Raw genomic sequence first — 26093 nt, 5'->3', positions numbered from 1 at the left:
GGGGAGAAGGGAGGACAGGGGACCTTGGCAGTCAAATACAGCGGCCCCCGCCGAGCGGAAGCCCCGAGCACCGCAGAGATGCCGCGGGGCCGAGGCAGAGCAGCACCTTAAGCCCGGCCCACCTGAAGGCAGTGACACTCAGAGACACCCAATATCGTCCAGTGAAGGTGACACCCAACCACAGTGACACCAGCGACCCCATGTCACACCCACACCAGATCCCACGTGTCCCCGACTGTCCCCAGACCCCCTCCCTGTACCTCTCCTCGTCACCTCTTCAATGAGGATGGCACCGCGCTGCAGTTGTGCCACCATGGCAGGGGGGACAGCGTGGGACGGTCATGGACAGCCAGGGTGACAGCATCACCCGGCTCCAGGAGCTGCAGAGCGCTGATGGGGCTCTCGAGGTAGACGGGTTGGTACGGCCCCAGGTTCCATGGTTACAGTGACAGTGAGAACTTCGGGGACGGGCGGTTGTCCCGGTGTCACCCTGAGGCCCTGGGGGGAGATGTTTCCGTGGGGCTTTGCACGGGGATTTGGTGAGAACCATCCATTTCTGAAAGGAAGTGCGGAAAAAAATACAACTAAATTGACACAGTACTGATTTTAAGGGAAGCAGACATTTTTGGGGGCGATCCCACGGAGACAAAGCAGAGCGAGAACGTGTCGCTATGTGAGGTTGTCCTCAAAATCCCCATTGGAGACCTCTGCCGGACTCCGGGAACCCCTGGGGACACACTGGTCTCCCAGAGACCCCTCTGGGACATCTCCAACCCTTCTGGATGACTCCAGGACCTTCCTGGACACCACAAGACAACTCTGAAACATCTCCAGACCCTTCCAGAAGACAACAGGACCCTTTGAACCCACCTGAGAACTCCCTAGACCCTACAGGACCATTCTGGAACATCCCCAGACCCTTCTGGATGACTCCAGGACCACTGGAGAACATCAGACCCACATGAGAACTCCCTGGACCCTACCAGACTCTACTGGGACATCCCAGTGGCTCCTCAGAGCTCCTGGACACATCCTGGGAGCTTCCTGATCCTTCAATGGACCTCCAGGACCATCCTGGGGACCCCCTGGACAACTCCAAGACCCCTCCAAGACATCTCCAGACCCTTCTGTATGAATCCAAAGACCCCCAGCACCCACCGGGGGACCCCCTGCGCACCCCCAGACCCTTCTAGGACATCTCCAGATTCTTCTGCACGACTCCAGGAGTGGATAGGAGAGGCTGTGGGAGGAAAACAGGGGTTACTGAGGCTTCCATGCTGTGTAAAGGGAGTCTGGGGACAGACCTTAGGGGGACACTGGGCAGGGGGAAAGAGGGGAATGAGGTCTCAGTGGTGTTGAAAGAGAGTCTGGGGGGAACTGAGTGGCTTGTGTGGGGGAAAGAGGTGAACAGAGTCTCTACGAGGCAGAAAGGACATCTGAGGGCAGACGGAGTAGTGGAAGAGGAGAGCCAGGAGTTGTGAGGGGCTTCTATGGGACACAAAAGGTGTCCGACTGGGGGGGGCTAGAAGTCAAAATGGGGGAACGGACTCCAGGGGTCAGGGAAGAGCGCACGGGGGGGTACAGGGGTCAGAAAAAGGGGTGAGGAGGTGGGGGGAGAAGGGAGGACAGGGGACCTTGGCAGTCAAATACAGGGGACTGGGGCGTGGTTGGAGACTCTAGGGATCAGAATGGGGGAAATGGAGTGGGGGTACCTGGGGGGAGGAGAGGGGATTCTATGGGTCAGACAGAGGGGACTGGGAAAGGGGGGGGAATCTAGGGAACAGAATGAGTAGGGGGGGGAGGGACACTGGGGATCAGAATGGGGAGGGACGAGGGATTGAGCGGGGGGGTCGGGGACAGTCAAGGGGACCTTGGGGGTCAGAATGGGGACGGCACGGAGAGAGGGGTGGAAGAGGACTATAGCGATCAGAATGGGGGAACTGGAGGGGAGGGGGGAACGGGGAGAGGGTGTAACCCCGGCAGTGACACAGAGGGACTGGGGGGGTGGGCGATCAGCAGCGGGGGGAGGGGCGGAGGGCAGCGAAATACACGGGCTGGGGGAGGCGGGGAGACACAGGGCAGCGGCCCCCGCCGAGCGGAAGCCCCGAGCACCGCAGAGACGCCGCGGGGCCGAGGCAGAGCAGCACGCGGCCCCCCAGCACCTTAAGCCCGGCCCGCTGCCCCCCGATCACCCACCCTTCGTGCTGCTGGGTAGGGATGGGGAGCAGAATAGGCCCTGCAGGTCATTATCACGCGGCCGTGGCACGGCTTACTTGACTCGCTTTTCTCTTCCTTCTGGAGATGTCCTTGGCTCTCAGCGGTGCTTTCTCGTGCCGTTGGTGTTGCTCCACAGCTGCTGCTCTGAGCAGTCGTTCTTGTGCTCGCACAGGGTCGGGCCCGGTCAGCACGGGTTCCTGAAGGCAGGTCCTGTCTGGCGAAGCTGATTTCGTTCTCTGACAAGGTTGACTCGCGGAATCAGACTCCACAAGCCGAAGTGAGATTATGAAGCAGGTACGTTTTAATCAGTGCTGCGCGGGCACGGGGTGCAAGGGGGATATTTCCACCTATCTTGCCCAATGTAAGGAAGAAGCTTGGTACAGATACAGGCCGAAGGAATAGACCATCAGTGGAATTCGCATCCATATTCATGACATTCCTGACTTATCGCCATGAGCAGTGGGGGTCTCCTTTGATGGTGAGAAGACCCATTGTCTCTGACAGAAGTATTCCGATCCTGACCCATTCCTTGTGTAATGTTGCAACAGTTTCCAGATGTCCTCTTCTTATCTGACCACACATCCTGCTTAGCTACATTCCTAAACAAGAGTTAATCCTTATCTTGTCCTCTCCTTACTCAATTCCCCCCTTTTTCTTGAACCTAGCAAATTCTTTTGCTAAATTGCTCCATTCGGGAAAAGGGAAGTTTTGAAATAACTCCCGCTTTCCACTCTCTGCCTTAGCTTGTGCTTTTTCCATTCCTCATAACTATCCCCAGAAGTTTTACATATCCATAATGCACATCTCATTGCAACACACATAAACAGAGCAAGATGATTATAATAATACAAGCCACAGAGAGTTGCTTTAGCCACGCAAAGTTAGGTAACCAGCTGGTAAGCTTTTCCCACAATTCTGTGAATCCTAATGAGCTATCATCCCTCGTTACCTGATGAAGTAATTTAGTGTGCTCCCATATTGCCTGTAGATCAGTCTCTATCCCTTGAGTCTTATCTACATAAGCACAACAACTCTGATTAATTATCACACGAACCCCTCCCTCTTTGGCTGTTAGGAGATCCAATGCCATTCTGTTTTGTAATACAACCTTACTAAGCATTGAAATCTCAACTTGTAATGCTTTGACTGCATCAGCAGTAGCGTTCTCTATTACCTTTAGAGTGGCTGAAATATTAACAATTGCTTTCTCCAGCTCACTTACTCCAAGAGATGGGATGAGCCATCTCACAAAGCTGTGGAAACCAGTGGGTTTTTCCACCAAAGGATTTAGTACTCTTCTCACCCGTCTCCAGGATGTTCTCAAGAGTCCCCGTGGTATTTCCTTATGCACCGTGGTCTGAGGTACCAAGTATCCTGCAGAGCATGTTCCAATGCAATTGGGAGGCAGTGCTTTTTGTGCCTGCCCATCCCCACATAACCACCAGTATCCATAAGGTAATCTGCATGGATTAGACGTACCCTCTTGTTGGGTAAAAGACGTTCCCGTTCTCACAATCCCAAGTACATTCTTATCTGTAGGCCAAGATGAATTTTCACTTGTGCTAGGATCGCACCCTATGCCCTGCTTCCACCTTGTAGTTTCGTTGAGTCCTGATACTGTTCTCGAATTCCCATACTCCCAGCTACATCCTATACCTGTTAAATTTCACCACCCGACTTTCACACTAATTTTCCCTATCCACAAAGATAGATTTAGAGGAATTAATAATCAACAGATCAAACTTGGGGCCCTTTTGTAATTTATCCTCTATTCCATACTTACATTCCCCATGTTGCACCCAATTTGGAATTGTCCAATTAAGCGCTACTACCCCATAGACTGGCACCCCCCCTGCTCTGGGGAGGGCCGTACATATCCAACAATTTGTTAGGTTAAAATTTTGGGCCACTGCCCGAGTAGCTACTACCTTCCCAGGCTAAAGCAAATCTTATGAGGTTAATTACAATGCACAGTTTATCCATTTTTCTTAATTGTTAGCCGGAGGGGTCCTTTCTCCTCGCAGTCCACTGTGGTCGGACCGTCTTCTTCAGGCGCTTCCTCAGGCATGCCATGCCTTGTTCTCTGGTTTGATCTCGTGCAGGATCTTCTTGCAACGTGTAAGACAAAATATACATATATACACCTATGTACAGAGCCCACATACCAAACAATTACTGATACAAGTACACTTTGCAATGATGTTTTCCACCAGAGATACATAAGCATTTACATCAAATGCTGCACTTAATCAAATTAACATTTCTAACAATTATAAGAGCCCACATTACTGTCTCTGGATTCACAATTTTAAGGGTCCAGCTGACTTCAGTTCCCATTGTATTTGAGGGATCAAGCCGTCAAGGCCTTGGGCTCTAGTTCCTAGAACCAGTTTCTCTATTTCCTGACGCTAGTCTTGTAGACTTACCACATGCTCGGTATTTCACTCCCTACCTGGGTAGAGATCCTGTTTGTACAACATAAGGCCTTTTGTACCGTATTTTGAAAGACTTAACCCCTCTTTGGCTCTAGGTTTCCTAAGGAGAGCCAAAGGCAACAACTGTGGGCAGGGTAGTCCAGCTTCCTGGCCCAGTTTTACAACCTGCGATTTAATTCCAATTTATTCCCAATGCTTACTGACCTATTGGACAATCTCTGCAGTAAAGTGAGTTCCCTGGTTGAAGGTATTGTTGCAGGACATCCAAACCTTGGTATAATCTCCTGCAGCAATACCTTGGTTATTTCTTTGGCTTTATTGGTCCTGCAAGGGAATGCTTCTGGCCATCCTGAAAAGGGTATTTCTTAGAACCAGCATATACCGAAACCCTCCTTTTTCCTGGCAGTTCTGAAAAAAATCAATTTTCAATTGTTGTCCTAAAAGATTCTCTTTCCCAACAAGCCCCACTTGCACCCTGTTCCTGGTACTAGGATTGTACAGTTACTTTCTGATGTCTGTACCCCCATATGTTTTATTATGTTCCCTTAGAACCGATTTCTATAAAATAATAAAGGGCACAGCAATGTGTCCATCTGGGTATGCACCCACCTGTCAGCTTGCTCTCTTCCCTTCTAAATCATTAATTAGATTCCTATCCTCTCTACAATATCTTATAGGTTCTGATTAAGGTTCAGATATTTTAAGTTTACTGTCTGGAATTAAAGCCAGTTCACCAATTTCTTTTCCTTCAGCTGCCTGTTCTGCCCCCTGATCCACCATCATATTCCCAGTTTCCTGTACAGTGTCACTCCTCTGCTGTCCTTTACAATGTATAACAGCCATGCTGCTCTTTGGTAGATTTACATCATGCCGAATTTGTTTTCCATGTGTGTAAGAAAACCTCGATCTTTGCAGATGGTACCATGAGTGGGTACCACCCCAAAAGCATATTTAGCATCTGTCCATATGTTTAAGGTTCTTGTCAAGGCAGTTATTTCAGCCTTCTGAGCGGAAGTCCCCACAGGTGATGGTTTTGCTTCAGTTACCTTATCAGTAGCAGTTGCTGCATGTCCTGCTTTACAGTTTCCTTGTCTCACAAAACTGCTTCTGTCGATGAATCCAGGAATCCTCAGCGTTGTCCAACGGTTCCTCCTGTAGGTCTGACCAACTGGCACAGACAGCCTCCATGCAGTGCACACTGCTGGCTTGGAGGCAGCTCTGCATTGGTGTTCTGGGTGTTCAGCGAATTGCTTCCTTCTCTTTGATCAGTTGTGCTTTCTGTTGAGAAACTTGATAGCCATTTAAATCAAGAAATTCAGCAAACTCACAGTCCACTGTACACAGTCCTCCTTGGTTACTGTGGCATCCACGTACTGCAGTAAAGTTCCACTGTGAGATGGAGGAACCCAAATCTCAGGCTCACGAGTTGACCAGTTCTCAAAAATCACTGGGCTGTTCTCACAACCCTATGTAACACTGTCTAGGTTAGCTGAATTTTTCTTATATATTTATTATTATTTTGTTTAAATTATTATTATTATTATTATTATTATTATTATTATTATTATTATTTCCTTCTTCCCTTATTGGAGTTTTCCTATTCAAAGGCAAATAATTTTAGACTTTCTTTGGCAAAACCAGGCAGAAAAAGGTGTACTTCAAATCCAGAACGGTAAACCCCACCTACTTATTCCTTAACTTGGTTAATAAAGATATACACCACTGGTTGTATATATTCAACATTTCTATTAATTGCCCTCAAATCTTGTACCAAACTATAGCTCTTGCCATCCAATTTTTCATTTGCAAGATTGGGGTGTTCTATTTGGATTTCTATCCAATTAATAATCCAAAATTCATAAAGTTATTTATTATTTCTTTTATCCTCCTACAGTCTTGTATCCTCAAAGGGCACTGCTTTACCCTGGTTGGGCTGGCTCCCGTCTTTAACTTAACTTTTATTGGGCTGCATTTTTGGCTCTGCCAGGCATTCCTGATGCCTACAATCCTGTGTATACCTGATTTAGGATTTACCTAACTTCTATGGGTACAACATTGCTTTTCCCAGTTTGTGTTAAAGCCAGACTTAAAATTTTCCATCAATTGGTCTTGCTTGACACTTAGCTTCAATTGTCTCTACTGAATTTAATCTCTTTACCTCTTTATTCTGCTTCCCTAGCTGTAATTTAACCAGTGGATCTGCTAGGGTAAACTTCCCAAATTCCCATCCTTCATTTTTGCAACCAGAGGCGGTTCCCTCTTTCTCAGTAATTCACACATTACTTTCATTGCAGTGGGGCAGAGCCCTCCCCGGGCTCTTCCAGCCCCCCCACCCCCCTATCTCTGAGTGGATCCCTGGGTCCTACGCCCTACTCTAGTGCTGCGACAGTAACAGCTGCTGTTATCCCCAACTTCCTTACCATCTCTGTTTCTCAATCAGTTTTTTGTTTGTTTGTTTTTCCTCCATATCGCTCACCTCTACATCCCTGTCACACCCTGCTCATCCTTGCCTTCCTCAGCCTGTGTCCTTCCCAAACTTTTCGCTTTCCAAACTCTCATCGTTACATAAACTACTAACATCATATTTCAGTTTTACCTCCTCCTCTCCAGCGGCTTCCAGTGCTAACACTGGGATTTCGGGTTTCCTAGACCTCAGCAGAGGCTATTCTCACTTCCCCCTTCACAAGCTGGGCAGGTGGGTGCGGCAGGGCCCAGAATGCAGGGAGGGGAAGCCAGGAGCAGCGCGTGCTGCCGGGCTTTCTGCAGCCGGGCGGCCCCAAATCCCCTGCCGTGGGCACAGCCCTGCTCCCGCTCTGGGCCGTGATAACCGCTGTCTGATCTCTCCCTTAGGCAAGGCGTCGCCCAAGAGAGGGGAAGGAGGAGCCCCGTCCTGCTTCTAGCAGTGCTTTCTGGTGAGCGTTCCCCACCCAAAGCCACCCCAGCAGAGCTGGGGAGCGGGACTGTCCCGCACGGCGTGTCCCCGCTGGGTCTGGAGGAGGAAAACGGGGCTGCGGGGCTCACAGCGCTCTGAGCAAACTAACGGCCTGTCCCGACTGATGTCCCCCACAGCTGGAGCCTTCCTCTGGATATTGGCAGCTTGGAGAAGCGACGTCCCGCAGGTCAGTGCCGCGGTGTGCGGCAGAGGCCAAAGCTCTGCCCTTCTGCCTCTGCAGGGACGGGAGTTTGGCCACGGGCTCCTTGCTGCTGAGGTGGTGTTGCCTATCGTAGGCGTGGCGACCCGGTTCGGGAACGGCACGGCGACCAATCCCAGGTCGCTTGGTCCATCAGCTCGCTGACACCAATGTGGTGGACGGCAAATGGCGTTTATTGGCAGGAAAAACGGCCTTACATCACCTGGGCACTGAACGCTATCGGCTATCGGGAGAGGGACCCTGTCTTCCCATACAACGCGATATCTTCCGGGCGCCAGACCCTCACTACCTACATTTCCCCCCTCCCTATGCACAATTAAATTAGGTAAAATATAACAATAGATAACAATCTTCAGTAGAAAACTTGAATAAAACAATCTTCAATAGAAAACTCGAATAGAAAACATAAGGTGCTCTGAACAAGAACATTCTTATAACAGTTGTTGGTGCTCTACCAACATGATGTTAGTCTTTTCTAATAGGAAGAAAAGGGGGATGAGCTGCGGCCTCAGGCGCGCTCCCCACGGGTGCGCTGGGTGAGCTGGATGTCCTCGAAGAGCCCCACCAGGTAGGCCTCGCTTGCCTACGGCCGGGCTCTGGAAGCGCAGGTCGGTCTTGGAGTCCTGCGTGATCTCGCACACCAGGCGCTGGAAGGGAAGCTTGCGGATCAGCAGCTCCGTGGACTTCTGGTAGCGGCGCGCTCTTGTGGGCTGCCTTGGTGGCAACCGGGCCTTTCGCTTCCGCGGGCAGGGTCGAGGAGTCGACTGCTGCCTGGAGGCAATCTACAAATTGTGTAAAGCTCTCCCTTTCATTTTGTCTTATGGTGGACCATGGCGATGGCTTAACAATTTTAACAGCAGGGCTCCGTCAAAAACTAGTCTACAGGTTTGTTTTTTGTCAAATGGGAGCATATCGTCTCCCCCAACAACACCATCTATAAGGGTGGAGACCATAGCTGAGTGAAGCCCTTTATCTGCAATTGCCTTAACAATTGCTTGTATATCCCTAGGGTTTATCGGCGAGTGGACCCTCTGTCCCCCATCCATCACCCGGACCGGGAACGCTAGTGCGGCCGATGGGGCCCAGTCGGCGCATGCAATCTTTATTTTCCTCCAGTCTGTAAGAGGGATTTCGCCCCCTCGCGGTTTCTCTTTAATTTGGATGGGAATATTTCGGCTCTTAACTCTGTTCGTATTCATTCCCTCCTCCTCTGAGTTTAAGTCAATTGCGAACCACTCGTCCCAGCCACTGTCTGATCCGGAGTCAGAGCCCGACTGAGCGGCCACTTCCGGTTTCCCGTACCTCTTTGTTAGGCTCCGGCCCCGCCCGCCTCCCTTGCGGGCAGGCCGTTCCCTCCCTCTTGGTTCGTCCCGCCCTCTGCTCGGCGGGATGTTCGCCCCACAGCGGCATTTCTTCAGACGGCCGCTCTGATTGGCTTTCCACCCTTCACTCACGCTGCCCTCACCTTCCCGGTCGCTCCCACCGCCTTTATCTAACACCTCCTCGATGTTCCCGCCAAGGGCGTCCTCCCCCCGCCCTCCCTCTTCTGGCTCGGCGCCATCTTGGGGCGCATAGGGGGGCGGTCGAGCCCACACTTCCTCGGGCTCTGATTTCCCCGCGGCAGCCCTGGCCTCCTCGATTAACCCACCCCAGAAGGACTTCGCTCGTTTCTGTCCCTCCGTGGGCGGGTCGGGGTTCGACTGAGAGGACATGTCATCATCACCGTCAGAGGGGTGCAAAGTCCGCGTGGCCGCCCCGACTCCCAGTCCCGGGGTGGCCAACAAACGGCTCTCCACCGCCCTCCAGGTCTCCCGCTCCTGCATGGCCCTGCGCAGGGCCCGCACGACTCTCCCCCACGACTCTAGGCTTCTCTCACAGCCCGAGGACATCGTCTCCTCAGTTAACGCTTTAGTGCGCTTACCGCACACTTCGGGGTGGAGAATATCCACCGGCTGGTCAATGACCCTCATTTGCAAAAGCCTCGCAATAGTGAGAGTAAAATCTTTGGGCTTACGATCGATACCCCACCGCTTATCTAACTGTGATACGACCTTCACAAGGACTTCCATCCTCCTTGTTGGTCCGGGAGCGTCTTCCCCGCCAGGCTGGTCCGGCCGCTCCGGCCGCCGTTCACCCATCCAGGTGACAATCCCGGGTTTCGGCACCACTTATTGCCTATCGTAGGCGTGGCAACCTGGTTCGGGAACGGCACGGCGACCAATCCCAGGTCGCTCGGTCCATCAGCTCGCTGACACCAATGTGGTAGACGGCAAATGGCGTTTATTGGCGGGAAAAACGGCCTTATATCACCTGGGCACTGAACGCTATCGGCTATCGGGAGAGGGACCCTGTCTTCCTGTACAACGCGATATCTTCCGGGCGCCAGACCCTCACTACCTACAGGTGGAGGGCGGACCTTGAGCCGGGCTGGGGTCGCCTTGGCAGCAGGGTGCGCTTCGGGTGTGGAAGCACCTTCCCAGTGCCCAGCTCGGAGCTCGGGCTGAAGGCGGCAGCGCGTGAGAAGAATGGGCCTTTGGCCCATCCCTGGCACTGGGGAGTGTGGAGGGGCTGGGAAAGCAAACGGAGAAGCAGCAGATGCTCTGCAGCACGGGGAGGGCTTAAGAGCCCGACTTTGGGCAGCGCTGCTCTGCAAACCGCTTGGAAGCAGCAGGAAATTCTGCCAGCGGTTCCCTGGGAAGCTCCTTTGGAAGCCCTGGCCGTGCTCCGTGCACTTCCTGCCATGGAATGCCTTTCTCTTCCAGGTGGCGTCAGCAGAGCCTGTGTGTGAGCTCCCGTCTCTGGGGTAAGAACGCTTCCTTGCCCCGCACCTTGTCTGTAGCGTGGCCTCAGCTGGCTGCGCGCTCTTGGCACGCCTTCGCCTCGTGTCCAGGGCTCCAGCCTTTGCCATCCGTACGGGGGAAGGCAGCCCTGGGCAAAGCGAAGGAATGAAAGGGGCTGGGGGATAAGGAAGGGCACAAAGCCCCAGGACCCTTCACCTCGTGGCAATGGAGCTTTGAGCTGCGGGCTGAGCAGTGCCGAACAAGACTCTTTGCCTTTGCCTTCAGGAGCTCACCGGTTTGGCTGGCGGGGAAGAGGCGGGAGCTGAACGTGAAAAACTCAGCTATCGTCCGGGAAGGACCTGATTATCCAGTCAGTGCTTGATGTCCTCCAAGAGAACGGGATCAATGGATTGAAGAGAGGTAAAGGTGCTGCTCCCTCCTGTTTGCTCTCAGCCCTTGCCAGAGACAGCTCTGTGCTCTGGCTGCCCAGGCTGTTCTGGAGATGGCACGAGGCTGGCAGCAGGGGGGTCAGGCAGAGCCCAAGGTCCATCTTTGTTGTGGCTCTGGAGTCCCGCGGCTCATCAAGGCACGCTTTGTGGAAGGTCTTGCCGGATTTCTGGAAAGACATGGAGCCCTCCCCTAGCTTTTGGATAGGACTCCCTGCTCACACCGATCTCCTCTGCATCTGTGCTCACTGCTGTCTCTCCATTCCCTATTTGTTGCCAGGAAATTCTGCAGCTGACACAGCACGCCATTGAGAAAGTCATGGAAAACGGCGTCTGGATGCCCAACTGGGCTCTGGAAACCATGGGTATGTAGACAGACGGACAGCTTCACTGCCCTCAGCTTTGCGTCTGGCACTCCCCAACACCTGCCAAGCTCTGCTTTCTGTCAGAGTTATCTCATAGAGTTTCAGAGTGGCTGAGGTCTGAGGGGACCTTACAGAGCATCCCAGTCCAACTGCCTGCCGTTGACAGGGCTGCCACCCTTTCCATCAGGTGCTCAGGGCCCCATCCCACCTGGTCTCCATCGCCTCCAGGAATGGGGCTTCCATCCATGGCTTCTGTGGGTAGCACATTGCAGGGCCTCTCCGCCCACTGCCGGTCAAGAATTTCCTCCTGACATCCCATCTGAATCTCCCCTCTCTGAGAATTTAAAAAGCCTTCACCTGTGCTCCTAGGGCTGAGCGGCTCCTTTCCCCAGGTGCACAATCAGTGGCTCAGGCTGGGACTCAACAGTTCCCAGACACAGCGGGAGGGATTTTGCACCGCAGAGCCCCACCCAGAGCTTCAGGAATGAGCATTCACTCCTTCAGCTCATCTCTGGGCTGCCCCAGTGCACGTCTTCCCATCTTTATTTCAGGTGCCACTGTTGATGCAGAGAGGACATCCAAGAGCTTTGGTGGGAAAGGCTGGAAGAACCGCTGGCTTTCTCCACTCTTTTCCGCCGCCAAGCCTCCCGAGACGCTCTTGAAGGTATGGCAGGAGAAATGGTGGCTGTGTGTTCACTGCCTTGCCTTCTGGCTGCAGGAGCAAGCGCGCAGCAATTTCCTTGGCCCAGCTGCACTGCTCAGCCCACGCTCTTCCCCACATTACTGGCACCAGCGCTACGGCCGATGGGTGATGGATGGGTTATAGATAGGTGATGGGCCGACAGATGCCGGGAGGGCTGCCCTGCTGGCTCTGGGCGAGCAGGGAAAGGCGGTTGACTCCAGAGCTGTTGTCCAAACCTTTGCACATTCCCCTACCGTCCCTTGACTAGCATTGCATTACGAGGAGAACAGCAGCCCACAGAGAAGGCAAGCTCTGTGCTCCTTGCCCAACAGCCAGCTCTGGCGGCTCTTTGCCTCAGCGCTGAGAGACGCGTCTTTCTCATTTCAGCCCGATATTTCTCCTGGCAACTGCTGGGCTTTCCAAAGATCTCGGGGCCACGTGGTCATCCGGCTGCCAGAGAAAATCTGGCCCACAGCCTTCACCATCTGGCACATCTCCAAGGCGGTCTCTCCCTCCGGGGAAGTCAGCAGTGCCCCCAGAGAGTTTGCTGTCTTGGTAAGTCTCTGCCTGCTGCTTCTTCTGGAGGGCCCCGGGGAAAAGCTTTGGCATAGAGCCCCAGAAGACCCCATAGTGGTGGCAGCTCCCAGAGAGCTGTGGTGGGCTGCTGCAGAGCGCGGCATCCTGCCCAAGGGACGGAGACCCTCAGGGTGGTTACACATCTTCTGCAGGGAAGACAGACGAGGCGGCCCAGCAATTTGGAAGCAATTATTCTTTCTGCTAGGGCAGAGAGAGCAGCACGGGAAGGCGCTGTGGGAGGGAAACTGTCTCCCTGTGGGTGTGGAGCAGCGATTGCTGGTGGGAGGGAGCAGTGCAGCTGCCTTCCTCCATCAGCAGTGCCATTCTGGCATCCGCCGGCAGCCCAGGGAGCGGAGCAGAGCAAGCCAGAGTTGGGCAGCTGGCAAAGGGAGCTGTGCGGATGTGCCGTGGCTCTTCCCATGTGCGTCACGAAGCCTCTCCTCTTTGTGTTGGCAGGAGGAGCCCCGCAAAGCCTTCGGCCGTGTCAAATTGGAGGTGCGGAGCAACTGGGGAAACGCAGAACACACCTGTGTGTACCAAGTGGAAATTCATGGAAATTTGTAAAAGACAGCAGAGATTTCTTAAAAGGCAATAATCACGACCACTGCCCAGCGGCCGCATGGCACCACCAGGGCGGCCCCTGCCAGGCCTGACAGCAGCCGGGCTCTGCTGCCCCCGCCACGGCCCCCACAGCCCACCAGCCCAGGCTCTGCAGAGCGGGGGCATCAACACCAACCCCCGTCCCCCAGCACCATCCATCCTTCAGGGGTCGGGAGCGGTCCCTCCAGGTTGTCAGTTTGGGGGCATTATCCAACACCCAGTTTGGGGGCATTATCCAACACCCAGAAAACCACCCAGAATGCCAGGGAGAAGGATACCAGGCCCTGCAGCCCCCAGCCCCCCCGCAAAGCACCACCTCTGCCCTCCCACTCCTCTCTGTCATCCATCAAGAGGTGGGAGCGGCACCCATGGGGGGGGCACCATGCAACACCTGTAAAACCACTGCCTGGGGGAAGTATGACAGGCACAGCAGGCCCCTGAGCTCCCCTCTTCCCCCTGCCCCCCCCAGCATCACCTCTGCCCTCCCACTTCTCTTCACCATCAGTCAGGAGGTGGGAGCACCCCCGGCGTGTGGGTTTGGGGGCATCATCTGCCAGCCAGAGAACTATGGCTGACATCAACCGGGGCTTTCCAGGCTGTGCTGTGCCAATAAATAGAAAGTACCCCCACAATTGTCCACGCTGTACTGTTGTCATGTCATTACCTGACCCCAACATCCTATCCCCATCCCGTACCCCATATCCATATCTATCCCAAATCCGTATCCGCACATCCATCCCATGTCCATTCCATATACTTACCCCAATGCATTCTCATCCCAGTCCCATCCCATATCTATATCCCATCCCCAATCCATCCCATGTTCTTCCCATATTGATCCCATCTCCATCCTAAACTCATCCCGTATCCATCCCATATCCACATCCTCACACCCCAATCCTAAATTTCACATCCCAATCCCACATCCAACATGCCAATTCCAATTCCAAACCTCATTCCCAATCCCACATCCCAACCCCATCTCCCACCTGTCAATCCCAATCCCATATCCCACCCCCTATAGCAATAGAGCACACCCTTTGGCCCTGTGGTTGTGTGGGGGAAAGAGGTGAACAGACTCTCTACGAGGCAGGAAGGACATCTGGGGGCAAAGGGAGGAGTGGGACAGGAGAGCCAGGAGTTGTGAGGGGCTTCTATGGGACACAAAAGGTGTCCGACTGGGGGGGACTAGAAGTCAAATGGGGGAAAGGACTCCAGGGGTAAGGAAGGAGCACACAGGGGGGTACAGGGGTCAGAAAAAGGGGGAGAAGGGAGGACAGGGGACCTTGGCAGTCAAATACAGCGGCCCCCGCCGAGCGGAAGCCCCGAGCACCGCAGAGATGCCGCGGGGCCGAGGCAGAGCAGCACGCGGCCCCCCAGCACCTTAAGCCCGGCCCACCTGAAGGCAGTGACACTCAGAGACACCCAATATCGTCCAGTGAAGGTGACACCCAACCACAGTGACACCAGCGACCCCATGTCACACCCACACCAGACCCCACGTGTCCCCGACTGTCCCCAGACCCCCTCCCTGTACCTGTCCTTGTCACCTCTTCAATGAGGATGGCACCGCGCTGCAGTTGTGCCACCATGGCAGGGGGGACAGCGTGGGACGGTCATGGACAGCCAGGGTGACAGCATCACCCGGCTCCAGGAGCTGCAGAGCGCTGATGGGGCTCTCGAGGTAGACGGGTTGGTACGGCCCCAGGTTCCATGGTTACAGTGACAGTGAGAACTTCGGGGACGGGCGGTTGTCCCGGTGTCACCCTGAGGCCCTGGGGGGAGATGTTTCCGTGGGGCTTTGCACGGGGATTTGGTGAGAACCATCCATTTCTGAAAGGAAGTGCGGAAAAAAATACAACTAAATTGACACAGTACTGATTTTAAGGGAAGCAGACATTTTTGGGGGCGATCCCACGGAGACAAAGCAGAGCGAGAACGTGTCGCTATGTGAGGTTGTCCTCAAAATCCCCATTGGAGACCTCTGCCGGACTCCAGGAACCCCTGGGGACACACTGGTCTCCCAGAGACCCCTCTGGGACATCTCCAACCCTTCTGGATGACTCCAGGACCTTCCTGGACACCACAAGACAACTCTGAAACATCTCCAGACCCTTCCAGAAGACAACAGGACCCTTTGAACCCACCTGAGAACTCCCTAGACCCTACAGGACCATTCTGGAACATCCCCAGACCCTTCTGGATGACTCCAGGACCACTCAGACCCACATGAGAACTCCCTGGACCCTACCAGACTCTACTGGGACATCCCAGTGGCTCCTCAGAGCTCCTGGACACATCCTGGGAGCTTCCTGATCCTTCAATGGACCTCCAGGACCATCCTGGGGACCCCCTGGACAACTCCAAGACCCCTCCAAGACATCTCCAGACCCTTCTGTATGAATCCAAAGACCCCCAGCACCCACCGGGGGACCCCCTGCGCACCCCCAGACCCTTCTAGGACATCTCCAGATTCTTCTGCACGACTCCAGGAGTGGATAGGAGAGGCTGTGGGAGGAAAACAGGGGTTACTGAGGCTTCCATGCTGTGTAAAGGGAGTCTGGGGACAGACCTTAGGGGGACACTGGGCAGGGGGAAAGAGGGGAATGAGGTCTCAGTGGTGTTGAAAGAGAGTCTGGGGGGAACTGAGTGGCTTGTGTGGGGGAAAGAGGTGAACAGAGTCTCTACGAGGCAGAAAGGACATCTGAGGGCAGACGGAGTAGTGGAGGAGGAGAGCCAGGAGTTGTGAGGGGCTTCTATGGGACACAAAAGGTGTCCGACTGGGGGGGGCTAGAAGTCAAAATGGGGGAACGGACTCCAGGGGTCAGGGAAGAGCGCACGGGGGGGTACAGGGGTCAGAAAAAGGGGTGAGGAGGTGGGGGGAGAAGGGAGGACAGGGGACCTTGGCAGTCAAATACAGGGGACTGGGGCGTGGTTGGAGACTCTAGGGATCAGAATGGGGGAAATGGAGTGGGGGTACCTGGGGGGAGGAGAGGGGATTCTATGGGTCAGACAGAGGGGACTGGGAAAGGGGGGGGAATCTAGGGAACAGAATGAGTAAGGGGGGGAGGGACACTGGGGATCAGAATGGGGAGGGACGAGGGATTGAGCGGGGGGGTCGGGGACAGTCAAGGGGACCTTGGGGGTCAGAATGGGGACGGCACGGAGAGAGGGGTGGAAGAGGACTATAGCGATCAGAATGGGGGAACTGGAGGGGAGGGGGGAACGGGGAGAGGGTGTAACCCCGGCAGTGACACAGAGGGACTGGGGGGGTGGGCGATCAGCAGCGGGGGGAGGGGCGGAGGGCAGCGAAATACACGGGCTGGGGGAGGCGGGGAGACACAGGGCAGCGGCCCCCGCCGAGCGGAAGCCCCGAGCACCGCAGAGACGCCGCGGGGCCGAGGCAGAGCAGCACGCGGCCCCCCAGCACCTTAAGCCCGGCCCGCTGCCCCCCGATCACCCACCTGTAGGAGCCGAGCCGGCGCTCGGAGCCCCGAGGTGCCCCGCGGCGCCGGAGCGGTGCGGGACCCGGCACGACTTCCGCGTGGCCGGCTGCTCGGGTCGCAGCGTGATGACGTCACTCGGCCGGGCCGAGGCCGGGGCCGGGGCCGGGGGCGGTGCCGCAGCCACAACCGCGGAGCGGCGCGGGCGCGCTCAGGCGCCGTCGGCATGGAGACGCGGGGACGGCTGCACGCGCCGCACGGAGGCAGGGCGCGCCGTCGCCATGGCAACGCGGCCCGCACGCGCGGCCTGAAGCCCGAGTGGGGCTCGAGGGGCAGCGGGGGGCGAGGAAGACGGGAGGGGGGAACGGAGAGCCCTCGGGGATCTCCTGGGGAGGTGGGGAGGGGTCGGGCAGATCAGGATCAGGATCAGGCTGAGGTGCTCAGCGCCTTCTTTGCCTGCAGGCTTTGCTGGTTGTTCCCTGGGCACGCAGCCCCTCGTGCTGCTGGGTAGGGATGGGGAGCAGAATCGGCCCTGCAGGTCATTATCACGCGGCCGTGGCACGGCTTACTTGACTCGCTTTTCTCTTCCTTCTGGAGATGTCCTTGGCTCTCAGCGGTGCTTTCTCGTGCCGTTGGTGTTGCTCCACAGCTGCTGCTCTGAGCAGTCGTTCTTGTGCTCGCACAGGGTCGGGCCCGGTCAGCACGGGTTCCTGAAGGCAGGTCCTGTCTGGCGAAGCTGATTTCGTTCTCTGACAAGGTTGACTCGCGGAATCAGACTCCACAAGCCGAAGTGAGATTATGAAGCAGGTACGTTTTAATCAGTGCTGCGCGGGCACGGGGTGCAAGGGGGATATTTCCACCTATCTTGCCCAATGTAAGGAAGAAGCTTGGTACAGATACAGGCCGAAGGAATAGACCATCAGTGGAATTCGCATCCATATTCATGACATTCCTGACTTATCGCCATGAGCAGTGGGGGTCTCCTTTGATGGTGAGAAGACCCATTGTCTCTGACAGAAGTAATCCGATCCTGACCCATTCCTTGTGTAATGTTGCAACAGTTTCCAGATGTCCTCTTCTTATCTGACCACACATCCTGCTTAGCTACATTCCTAAACAAGAGTTAATCCTTATCTTGTCCTCTCCTTACTCAATTCCCCCCTTTTTCTTGAACCTAGCAAATTCTTTTGCTAAATTGCTCCATTCGGGAAAAGGGAAGTTTTGAAATAACTCCCGCTTTCCACTCTCTGCCTTAGCTTGTGCTTTTTCCATTCCTCATAACTATCCCCAGAAGTTTTACATATCCATAATGCACATCTCATTGCAACACACATAAACAGAGCAAGATGATTATAATAATACAAGCCACAGAGAGTTGCTTTAGCCACGCAAAGTTAGGTAACCAGCTGGTAAGCTTTTCCCACAATTCTGTGAATCCTAATGAGCTATCATCCCTCGTTACCTGATGAAGTAATTTAGTGTGCTCCCATATTGCCTGTAGATCAGTCTCTATCCCTTGAGTCTTATCTACATAAGCACAACAACTCTGATTAATTATCACACGAACCCCTCCCTCTTTGGCTGTTAGGAGATCCAATGCCATTCTATTTTGTAATACAACCTTACTAAGCATTGAAATCTCAACTTGTAATGCTTTGACTGCATCAGCAGTAGCGTTCTCTATTACCTTTAGAGTGGCTGAAATATTAACAATTGCTTTCTCCAGCTCACTTACTCCAAGAGATGGGATGAGCCATCTCACAAAGCTGTGGAAACCAGTGGGTTTTTCCACCAAAGGATTTAGTACTCTTCTCACCCGTCTCCAGGATGTTCTCAAGAGTCCCCGTGGTATTTCCTTATGCACCGTGGTCTGAGGTACCAAGTATCCTGCAGAGCATGTTCCAATGCAATTGGGAGGCAGTGCTTTTCGTGCCTGCCCATCCCCACATAACCACCAGTATCCATAAGGTAATCTGCATGGATTAGACGTACCCTCTTGTTGGGTAAAAGACATTCCCGTTCTCACAATCCCAAGTACATTCTTATCTGTAGGCCAAGATGAATTTTCACTTGTGCTAGGATCGCACCCTATGCCCTGCTTCCACCTTGTAGTTTCGTTGAGTCCTGATACTGTTCTCGAATTCCCATACTCCCAGCTACATCCTATACCTGTTAAATTTCACCACCCGACTTTCACACTAATTTTCCCTATCCACAAAGATAGATTTAGAGGAATTAATAATCAACAGATCAAACTTGGGGCCCTTTTGTAATTTATCCTCTATTCCATACTTACATTCCCCATGTTGCACCCAATTTGGAATTGTCCAATTAAGCGCTACTACCCCATAGACTGGCACCCCCCCTGCTCTGGGGAGGGCCGTACATATCCAACAATTTGTTAGGTTAAAATTTTGGGCCACTGCCCGAGTAGCTACTACCTTCCCAGGCTAAAGCAAATCTTATGAGGTTAATTACAATGCACAGTTTATCCATTTTTCTTAATTGTTAGCCGGAGGGGTCCTTTCTCCTCGCAGTCCACTGTGGTCGGACCGTCTTCTTCAGGCGCTTCCTCAGGCATGCCATGCCTTGTTCTCTGGTTTGATCTCGTGCAGGATCTTCTTGCAATGTGTAAGACAAAATATACATATATACACCTATGTACAGAGCCCACATACCAAACAATTACTGATACAAGTACACTTTGCAATGATGTTTTCCACCAGAGATACATAAGCATTTACATCAAATGCTGCACTTAATCAAATTAACATTTCTAACAATTATAAGAGCCCACATTACTGTCTCTGGATTCACAATTTTAAGGGTCCAGCTGACTTCAGTTCCCATTGTATTTGAGGGATCAAGCCGTCAAGGCCTTGGGCTCTAGTTCCTAGAACCAGTTTCTCTATTTCCTGACGCTAGTCTTGTAGACTTACCACATGCTCGGTATTTCACTCCCTACCTGGGTAGAGATCCTGTTTGTACAACATAAGGCCTTTTGTACCGTATTTTGAAAGACTTAACCCCTCTTTGGCTCTAGGTTTCCTAAGGAGAGCCAAAGGCAACAACTGTGGGCAGGGTAGTCCAGCTTCCTGGCCCAGTTTTACAACCTGCGATTTAATTCCAGTTTATTCCCAATGCTTACTGACCTATTGGACAATCTCTGCAGTAAAGTGAGTTCCCTGGTTGAAGGTATTGTTGCAGGACATCCAAACCTTGGTATAATCTCCTGCAGCAATACCTTGGTTATTTCTTTGGCTTTATTGGTCCTGCAAGGGAATGCTTCTGGCCATCCTGAAAAGGGTATTTCTTAGAACCAGCATATACCGAAACCCTCCTTTTTCCTGGCAGTTCTGAAAAAAATCAATTTACAATTGTTGTCCTAAAAGATTCTCTTTCCCAACAAGCCCCACTTGCACCCTGTTCCTGGTACTAGGATTGTACAGTTACTTTCTGATGTCTGTACCCCCATATGTTTTATTATGTTCCCTTAGAACCGATTTCTATAAAATAATAAAGGGCACAGCAATGTGTCCATCTGGGTATGCACCCACCTGTCAGCTTGCTCTCTTCCCTTCTAAATCATTAATTAGATTCCTATCCTCTCTACAATATCTTATAGGTTCTGATTAAGGTTCAGATATTTTAAGTTTACTGTCTGGAATTAAAGCCAGTTCACCAATTTCTTTTCCTTCAGCTGCCTGTTCTGCCCCCTGATCCACCATCATATTCCCAGTTTCCTGTACAGTGTCACTCTTCTGCTGTCCTTTACAATGTATAACAGCCATGCTGCTCTTTGGTAGATTTACATCATGCCGAATTTGTTTTCCATGTGTGTAAGAAAACCTCGCTCTTTGCAGATGGTACCATGAGTGGGTACCACCCCAAAAGCATATTTAGCATCTGTCCATATGTTTAAGGTTCTTGTCAAGGCAGTTATTTCAGCCTTCTGAGCGGAAGTCCCCACAGGTGATGGTTTTGCTTCAGTTACCTTATCAGTAGCAGTTGCTGCATGTCCTGCCTTACAGTTTCCTTGTCTCACAAAACTGCTTCTGTCGATGAATCCAGGAATCCTCAGCGTTGTCCAACGGTTCCTCCTGTAGGTCTGACCAACTGGCACAGACAGCCTCCATGCAGTGCACACTGCTGGCTTGGAGGCAGCTCTGCATTGGTGTTCTGGGTGTTCAGCAAATTGCTTCCTTCTCTTTGATCAGTTGTGCTTTCTGTTGAGAAACTTGATAGCCATTTAAATCAAGAAATTCAGCAAACTCACAGTCCACTGTACACAGTCCTCCTTGGTTACTGTGGCATCCACGTACTGCAGTAAAGTTCCACTGTGAGATGGAGGAACCCAAATCTCAGGCTCACGAGTTGACCAGTTCTCAAAAATCACTGGGCTGTTCTCACAACCCTATGTAACACTGTCTAGGTTTTCTTATATCTTTATTATTATTTTGTTTAAATTATTATTATTATTATTATTATTATTATTATTATTATTATTATTATTTCCTTCTTCCCTTATTGGAGTTTTCCTATTCAAAGGCAAATAATTTTAGACTTTCTTTGGCAAAACCAGGCAGAAAAAGGTGTACTTCAAATCCAGAACGGTAAACCCCACCTACTTATTCCTTAACTTGGTTAATAAAGATATACACCACTGGTTGTATATATTCAACATTTCTATTAATTGCCCTCAAATCTTGTACCAAACTATAGCTCTTGCCATCCAATTTTTCATTTGCAAGATTGGGGTGTTCTATTTGGATTTCTATCCAATTAATAATCCAAAATTCATAAAGTTATTTATTATTTCTTTTATCCTCCTACAGTCTTGTATCCTCAAAGGGCACTGCTTTACCCTGGTTGGGCTGGCTCCCGTCTTTAACTTAACTTTTATTGGGCTGCATTTTTGGCTCTGCCAGGCATTCCTGATGCCTACAATCCTGTGTATACCTGATTTAGGATTTACCTAACTTCTATGGGTACAACATTGCTTTTCCCAGTTTGTGTTAAAGCCAGACTTAAAATTTTCCATCAATTGGTCTTGCTTGACACTTAGCTTCAATTGTCTCTACTGAATTTAATCTCTTTACCTCTTTATTCTGCTTCCCTAGCTGTAATTTAACCAGTGGATCTGCTAGGGTAAACTTCCCAAATTCCCATCCTTCATTTTTGCAACCAGAGGCGGTTCCCTCTTTCTCAGTAATTCACACATTACTTTCATTGCAGTGGGGCAGAGCCCTCCCCGGGCTCTTCCAGCCCCCCCACCCCCCTATCTCTGAGTGGATCCCTGGGTCCTACGCCCTACTCTAGTGCTGCGACAGTAACAGCTGCTGTTATCCCCAACTTCCTTACCATCTCTGTTTCTCAATCAGTTTTTTGTTTGTTTGTTTTTCCTCCATATCGCTCACCTCTACATCCCTGTCACACCCTGCTCATCCTTGCCTTCCTCAGCCTGTGTCCTTCCCAAACTTTTCGCTTTCCAAACTCTCATCGTTACATAAACTACTAACATCATATTTCAGTTTTACCTCCTCCTCTCCAGCGGCTTCCAGTGCTAACACTGGGATTTCGGGTTTCCTAGACCTCAGCAGAGGCTATTCTCACTTCCCCCTTCACAAGCTGGGCAGGTGGGTGCGGCAGGGCCCAGAATGCAGGGAGGGGAAGCCAGGAGCAGCGCGTGCTGCCGGGCTTTCTGCAGCCGGGCGGCCCCAAATCCCCTGCCGTGGGCACAGCCCTGCTCCCGCTCTGGGCCGTGATAACCGCTGTCTGATCTCTCCCTTAGGCAAGGCGTTGCCCAAGAGAGGGGAAGGAGGAGCCCCGTCCTGCTTCTAGCAGTGCTTTCTGGTGAGCGTTCCCCACCCAAAGCCACCCCAGCAGAGCTGGGGAGCGGGACTGTCCCGCACGGCGTGTCCCCGCTGGGCCTGGAGGAGGAAAACGGGGCTGCGGGGCTCACAGCGCTCTGAGCAAACTAACGGCCTGTCCCGACTGATGTCCCCCACAGCTGGAGCCTTCCTCTGGATATTGGCAGCTTGGAGAAGCGACGTCCCGCAGGTCAGTGCCGCGGTGTGCGGCAGAGGCCAAAGCTCTGCCCTTCTGCCTCTGCAGGGACGGGAGTTTGGCCACGGGCTCCTTGCTGCTGAGGTGGTGTTGCCTATCGTAGGCGTGGCGACCCGGTTCGGGAACGGCACGGCGACCAATCCCAGGTCGCTCGGTCCATCAGCTCGCTGACACCAATGTGGTAGACGGCAAATGGCGTTTATTGGCGGGAAAAACAGCCTTATATCACCTGGGCACTGAACGCTATCGGCTATCGGGAGAGGGACCCTGTCTTCCTGTACAACGCGATATCTTCCGGGCGCCAGACCCTCACTACCTACAGGTGGAGGGCGGACCTTGAGCCGGGCTGGGGTCGCCTTGGCAGCAGGGTGCGCTTCGGGTGTGGAAGCACCTTCCCAGTGCCCAGCTCGGAGCTCGGGCTGAAGGCGGCAGCGCGTGAGAAGAATGGGCCTTTGGCCCATCCCTGGCACTGGGGAGTCTGGAGGGGCTGGGAAAGCAAACAGAGAAGCAGCAGATGCTCTGCAGCACGGGGAGGGCTTAAGAGCCCGACTTTGGGCAGCGCTGCTCTGCAAACCGCTGGGAAGCAGCAGGAAATTCTGCCAGCGGTTCCCTGGGAAGCTCCTTTGGAAGCCCTGGCCGTGCTCCGTGCACTTCCTGCCATGGAATGCCTTTCTCTTCCCGGTGGCGTCAGCAGAGCCTGTGCGTGAGCTCCCGTCTCTGGGGTAAGAACGCTTCCTTGCCCCGCACCTTGTCTGTAGCGTGGCCTCAGCTGGCTGCGCGCTCTTGGCACGCCTTCGCCTCGTGTCCAGGGCTCCAGCCTTTGCCATCCGTACGGGGGAAGGCAGCCCTGGGCAAAGCGAAGGAATGAAAGGGGCTGGGGGATAAGGAAGGGCACAAAGCCCCAGGACCCTTCACCTCGTGGCAATGGAGCTTTGAGCTGCGGGCTGAGCAGTGCCGAACAAGACTCTTTGCCTTTGCCTTCAGGAGCTCACCGGTTTGGCTGGCGGGGAAGAGGCGGGAGCTGAACGTGAAAACTCAGCTATCGTCCGGGAAGGACCTGATTCTCCAGTCAGTGCTTGATGTCCTCCAAGAGAACGGGATCAATGGATTGAAGAGAGGTAATGGTGCTGCTCCCTCCTGTTTGCTCTCAGCCCTTGCCAGAGACAGCTCTGTGCTCTGGCTGCCCAGGCTGTTCTGGAGATGGCACGAGGCTGGCAGCAGGGGGGTCAGGCAGAGCCCAAGGTCCATCTTTGTTGTGGCTCTGGAGTCCCGCGGCTCATCAAGGCACGCTTTGTGGAAGGTCTTGCCGGATTTCTGGAAAGACATGGAGCCCTCCCCTAGCTTTTGGATAGGACTCCCTGCTCACACCGATCTCCTCTGCATCTGTGCTCACTGCTGTCTCTCCATTCCCTATTTGTTGCCAGGAAATTCTGCAGCTGACACAGCACGCCATTGAGAAAGTCATGGAAAACGGCGTCTGGATGCCCAACTGGGCTCTGGAAACCATGGGTATGTAGACAGACGGACAGCTTCACTGCCCTCAGCTTTGCGTCTGGCACTCCCCAACACCTGCCAAGCTCTGCTTTCTGTCAGAGTTATCTCATAGAGTTTCAGAGTGGCTGAGGTCTGAGGGGACCTTACAGAGCATCCCAGTCCAACTGCCTGCCGTTGACAGGGCTGCCACCCTTTCCATCAGGTGCTCAGGGCCCCATCCCACCTGGTCTCCATCGCCTCCAGGAATGGGGCTTCCATCCATGGCTTCTGTGGGTAGCACATTGCAGGGCCTCTCCGCCCACTGCCGGTCAAGAATTTCCTCCTGACATCCCATCTGAATCTCCCCTCTCTGAGAATTTAAAAAGCCTTCACCTGTGCTCCTAGGGCTGAGCGGCTCCTTTCCCCAGGTGCACAATCAGTGGCTCAGGCTGGGACTCAACAGTTCCCAGACACAGCGGGAGGGATTTTGCACCGCAGAGCCCCACCCAGAGCTTCGGGGAATGAGCATTCACTCCTTCAGCTCATCTCTGGGCTGCCCCAGTGCACGTCTTCCCATCTTTATTTCAGGTGCCACTGTTGATGCAGAGAGGACATCCAAGAGCTTTGGTGGGAAAGGCTGGAAGAACCGCTGGCTTTCTCCACTCTTTTCCGCCGCCAAGCCTCCCGAGACGCTCTTGAAGGTATGGCAGGAGAAATGGTGGCTGTGTGTTCACTGCCTTGCCTTCTGGCTGCAGGAGCAAGCGCGCAGCAATTTCCTTGGCCCAGCTGCACTGCTCAGCCCACACTCTTCCCCACATTACTGGCACCAGCGCTACGGCCGATGGGTGATGGATGGGTTATAGATAGGTGATGGGCCGACAGATGCTGGGAGGGCTGCCCTGTGGCTCTGGGCGAGCAGGGAAAGGCGGTTGACTCCAGAGCTGTTGTCCAAACCTTTGCACATTCCCCTCCCGTCCCTTGACTAGCATTGCATTACGAGGAGAACAGCAGCCCACAGAGAAGGCAAGCTCTGTGCTCCTTGCCCAACAGCCAGCTCTGGCGGCTCTTTGCCTCAGCGCTGAGAGACGCGTCTTTCTCATTTCAGCCCGATATTTCTCCTGGCAACTGCTGGGCTTTCCAAAGATCTCGGGGCCACGTGGTCATCCAGCTGCCAGAGAAAATCTGGCCCACAGCCTTCACCATGTGGCACATCTCCAAGGCGGTCTCTCCCTCCGGGGAAGTCAGCAGTGCCCCCAGAGAGTTTGCTGTCTTGGTAAGTCTCTGCCTGCTGCTTCTTCTGGAGGGCCCCGGGGAAAAGCATTGGCATAGAGCCCCAGAAGACCCCATAGTGGTGGCAGCTCCCAGAGAGCTGTGGTGGGCTGCTGCAGAGCGCGGCATCCTGCCCAAGGGACGGAGACCCTCAGGGTGGTTACACATCTTCTGCAGGGAAGACAGACGAGGCGGCCCAGCAATTTGGAAGCAATTATTCTTTCTGCTAGGGCAGAGAGAGCAGCACGGGAAGGCGCTGTGGGAGGGAAACTGTCTCCCTGTGGGTGTGGAGCAGCGATTGCTGGTGGGAGGGAGCAGTGCAGCTGCCTTCCTCCATCAGCAGTGCCATTCTGGCATCCGCCGGCAGCCCAGGGAGCAGAGCAGAGCAAGCCAGAGTTGGGCAGCTGGCAAAGGGAGCTGTGCGGATGTGCCGTGGCTCTTCCCATGTGCATCATGAAGCCTCTCCTCTTTGTGTTGGCAGGAGGAGCCCCGCAAAGCCTTCGGCCGTGTCAAATTGGAGGTGCGGAGCAACTGGGGAAACGCAGAACACACCTGTGTGTACCAAGTGGAAATTCATGGAAATTTGTAA

General features: G+C 53.5%; 3 protein-coding genes and 1 pseudogene across 3 annotated transcripts; 2 read left to right on the top strand and 2 right to left on the bottom strand.

Moving 5' to 3' along the window:
• Nucleotides 1-2474: 2474 nt before the first annotated feature.
• On the bottom strand, nt 2475-3883 carry LOC149913554 (endogenous retrovirus group V member 2 Env polyprotein-like; annotated as a pseudogene).
• A 6194-nt stretch (nt 3884-10077) lies between these two features.
• LOC149913553 (SUN domain-containing protein 3-like) lies at nt 10078-13828 on the top strand. Its single transcript, XM_090129334.1, has 7 exons — nt 10078-10082; nt 10870-10954; nt 11311-11395; nt 11947-12059; nt 12465-12632; nt 13110-13213; nt 13723-13828. Exons 1-7 carry the CDS (start codon nt 10078-10080, stop codon nt 13826-13828), a joined length of 666 nt encoding a protein of 221 aa, XP_089985460.1.
• A 3376-nt stretch (nt 13829-17204) lies between these two features.
• LOC149913552 (endogenous retrovirus group V member 2 Env polyprotein-like) lies at nt 17205-18710 on the bottom strand. Its single transcript, XM_090129333.1, is given in 2 exon segments — nt 17205-18038; nt 18041-18710. Coding segments are annotated over 2 exon segments (822 nt in total). The 3' UTR covers nt 17205-17886.
• Nucleotides 18711-22693: 3983 nt separating this feature from the next.
• On the top strand, nt 22694-26093 carry LOC149913551 (SUN domain-containing protein 3-like). Its single transcript, XM_090129332.1, has 6 exons — nt 22694-22756; nt 22811-22861; nt 24187-24271; nt 24824-24936; nt 25341-25508; nt 25986-26093. Exons 1-6 carry the CDS (start codon nt 22694-22696, stop codon nt 26091-26093), a joined length of 588 nt encoding a protein of 195 aa, XP_089985458.1.

Source organism: Phasianus colchicus, chromosome 36 (assembly GCF_987193195.1).
Source record: "Phasianus colchicus chromosome 36, bPhaCol1.hap1.1, whole genome shotgun sequence".
Taxonomy (NCBI): domain Eukaryota; kingdom Metazoa; phylum Chordata; class Aves; order Galliformes; family Phasianidae; genus Phasianus; species Phasianus colchicus.
Note: the sequence above shows the minus strand (reverse complement) of the source record. Positions and strands in the feature narration are given on the sequence as shown.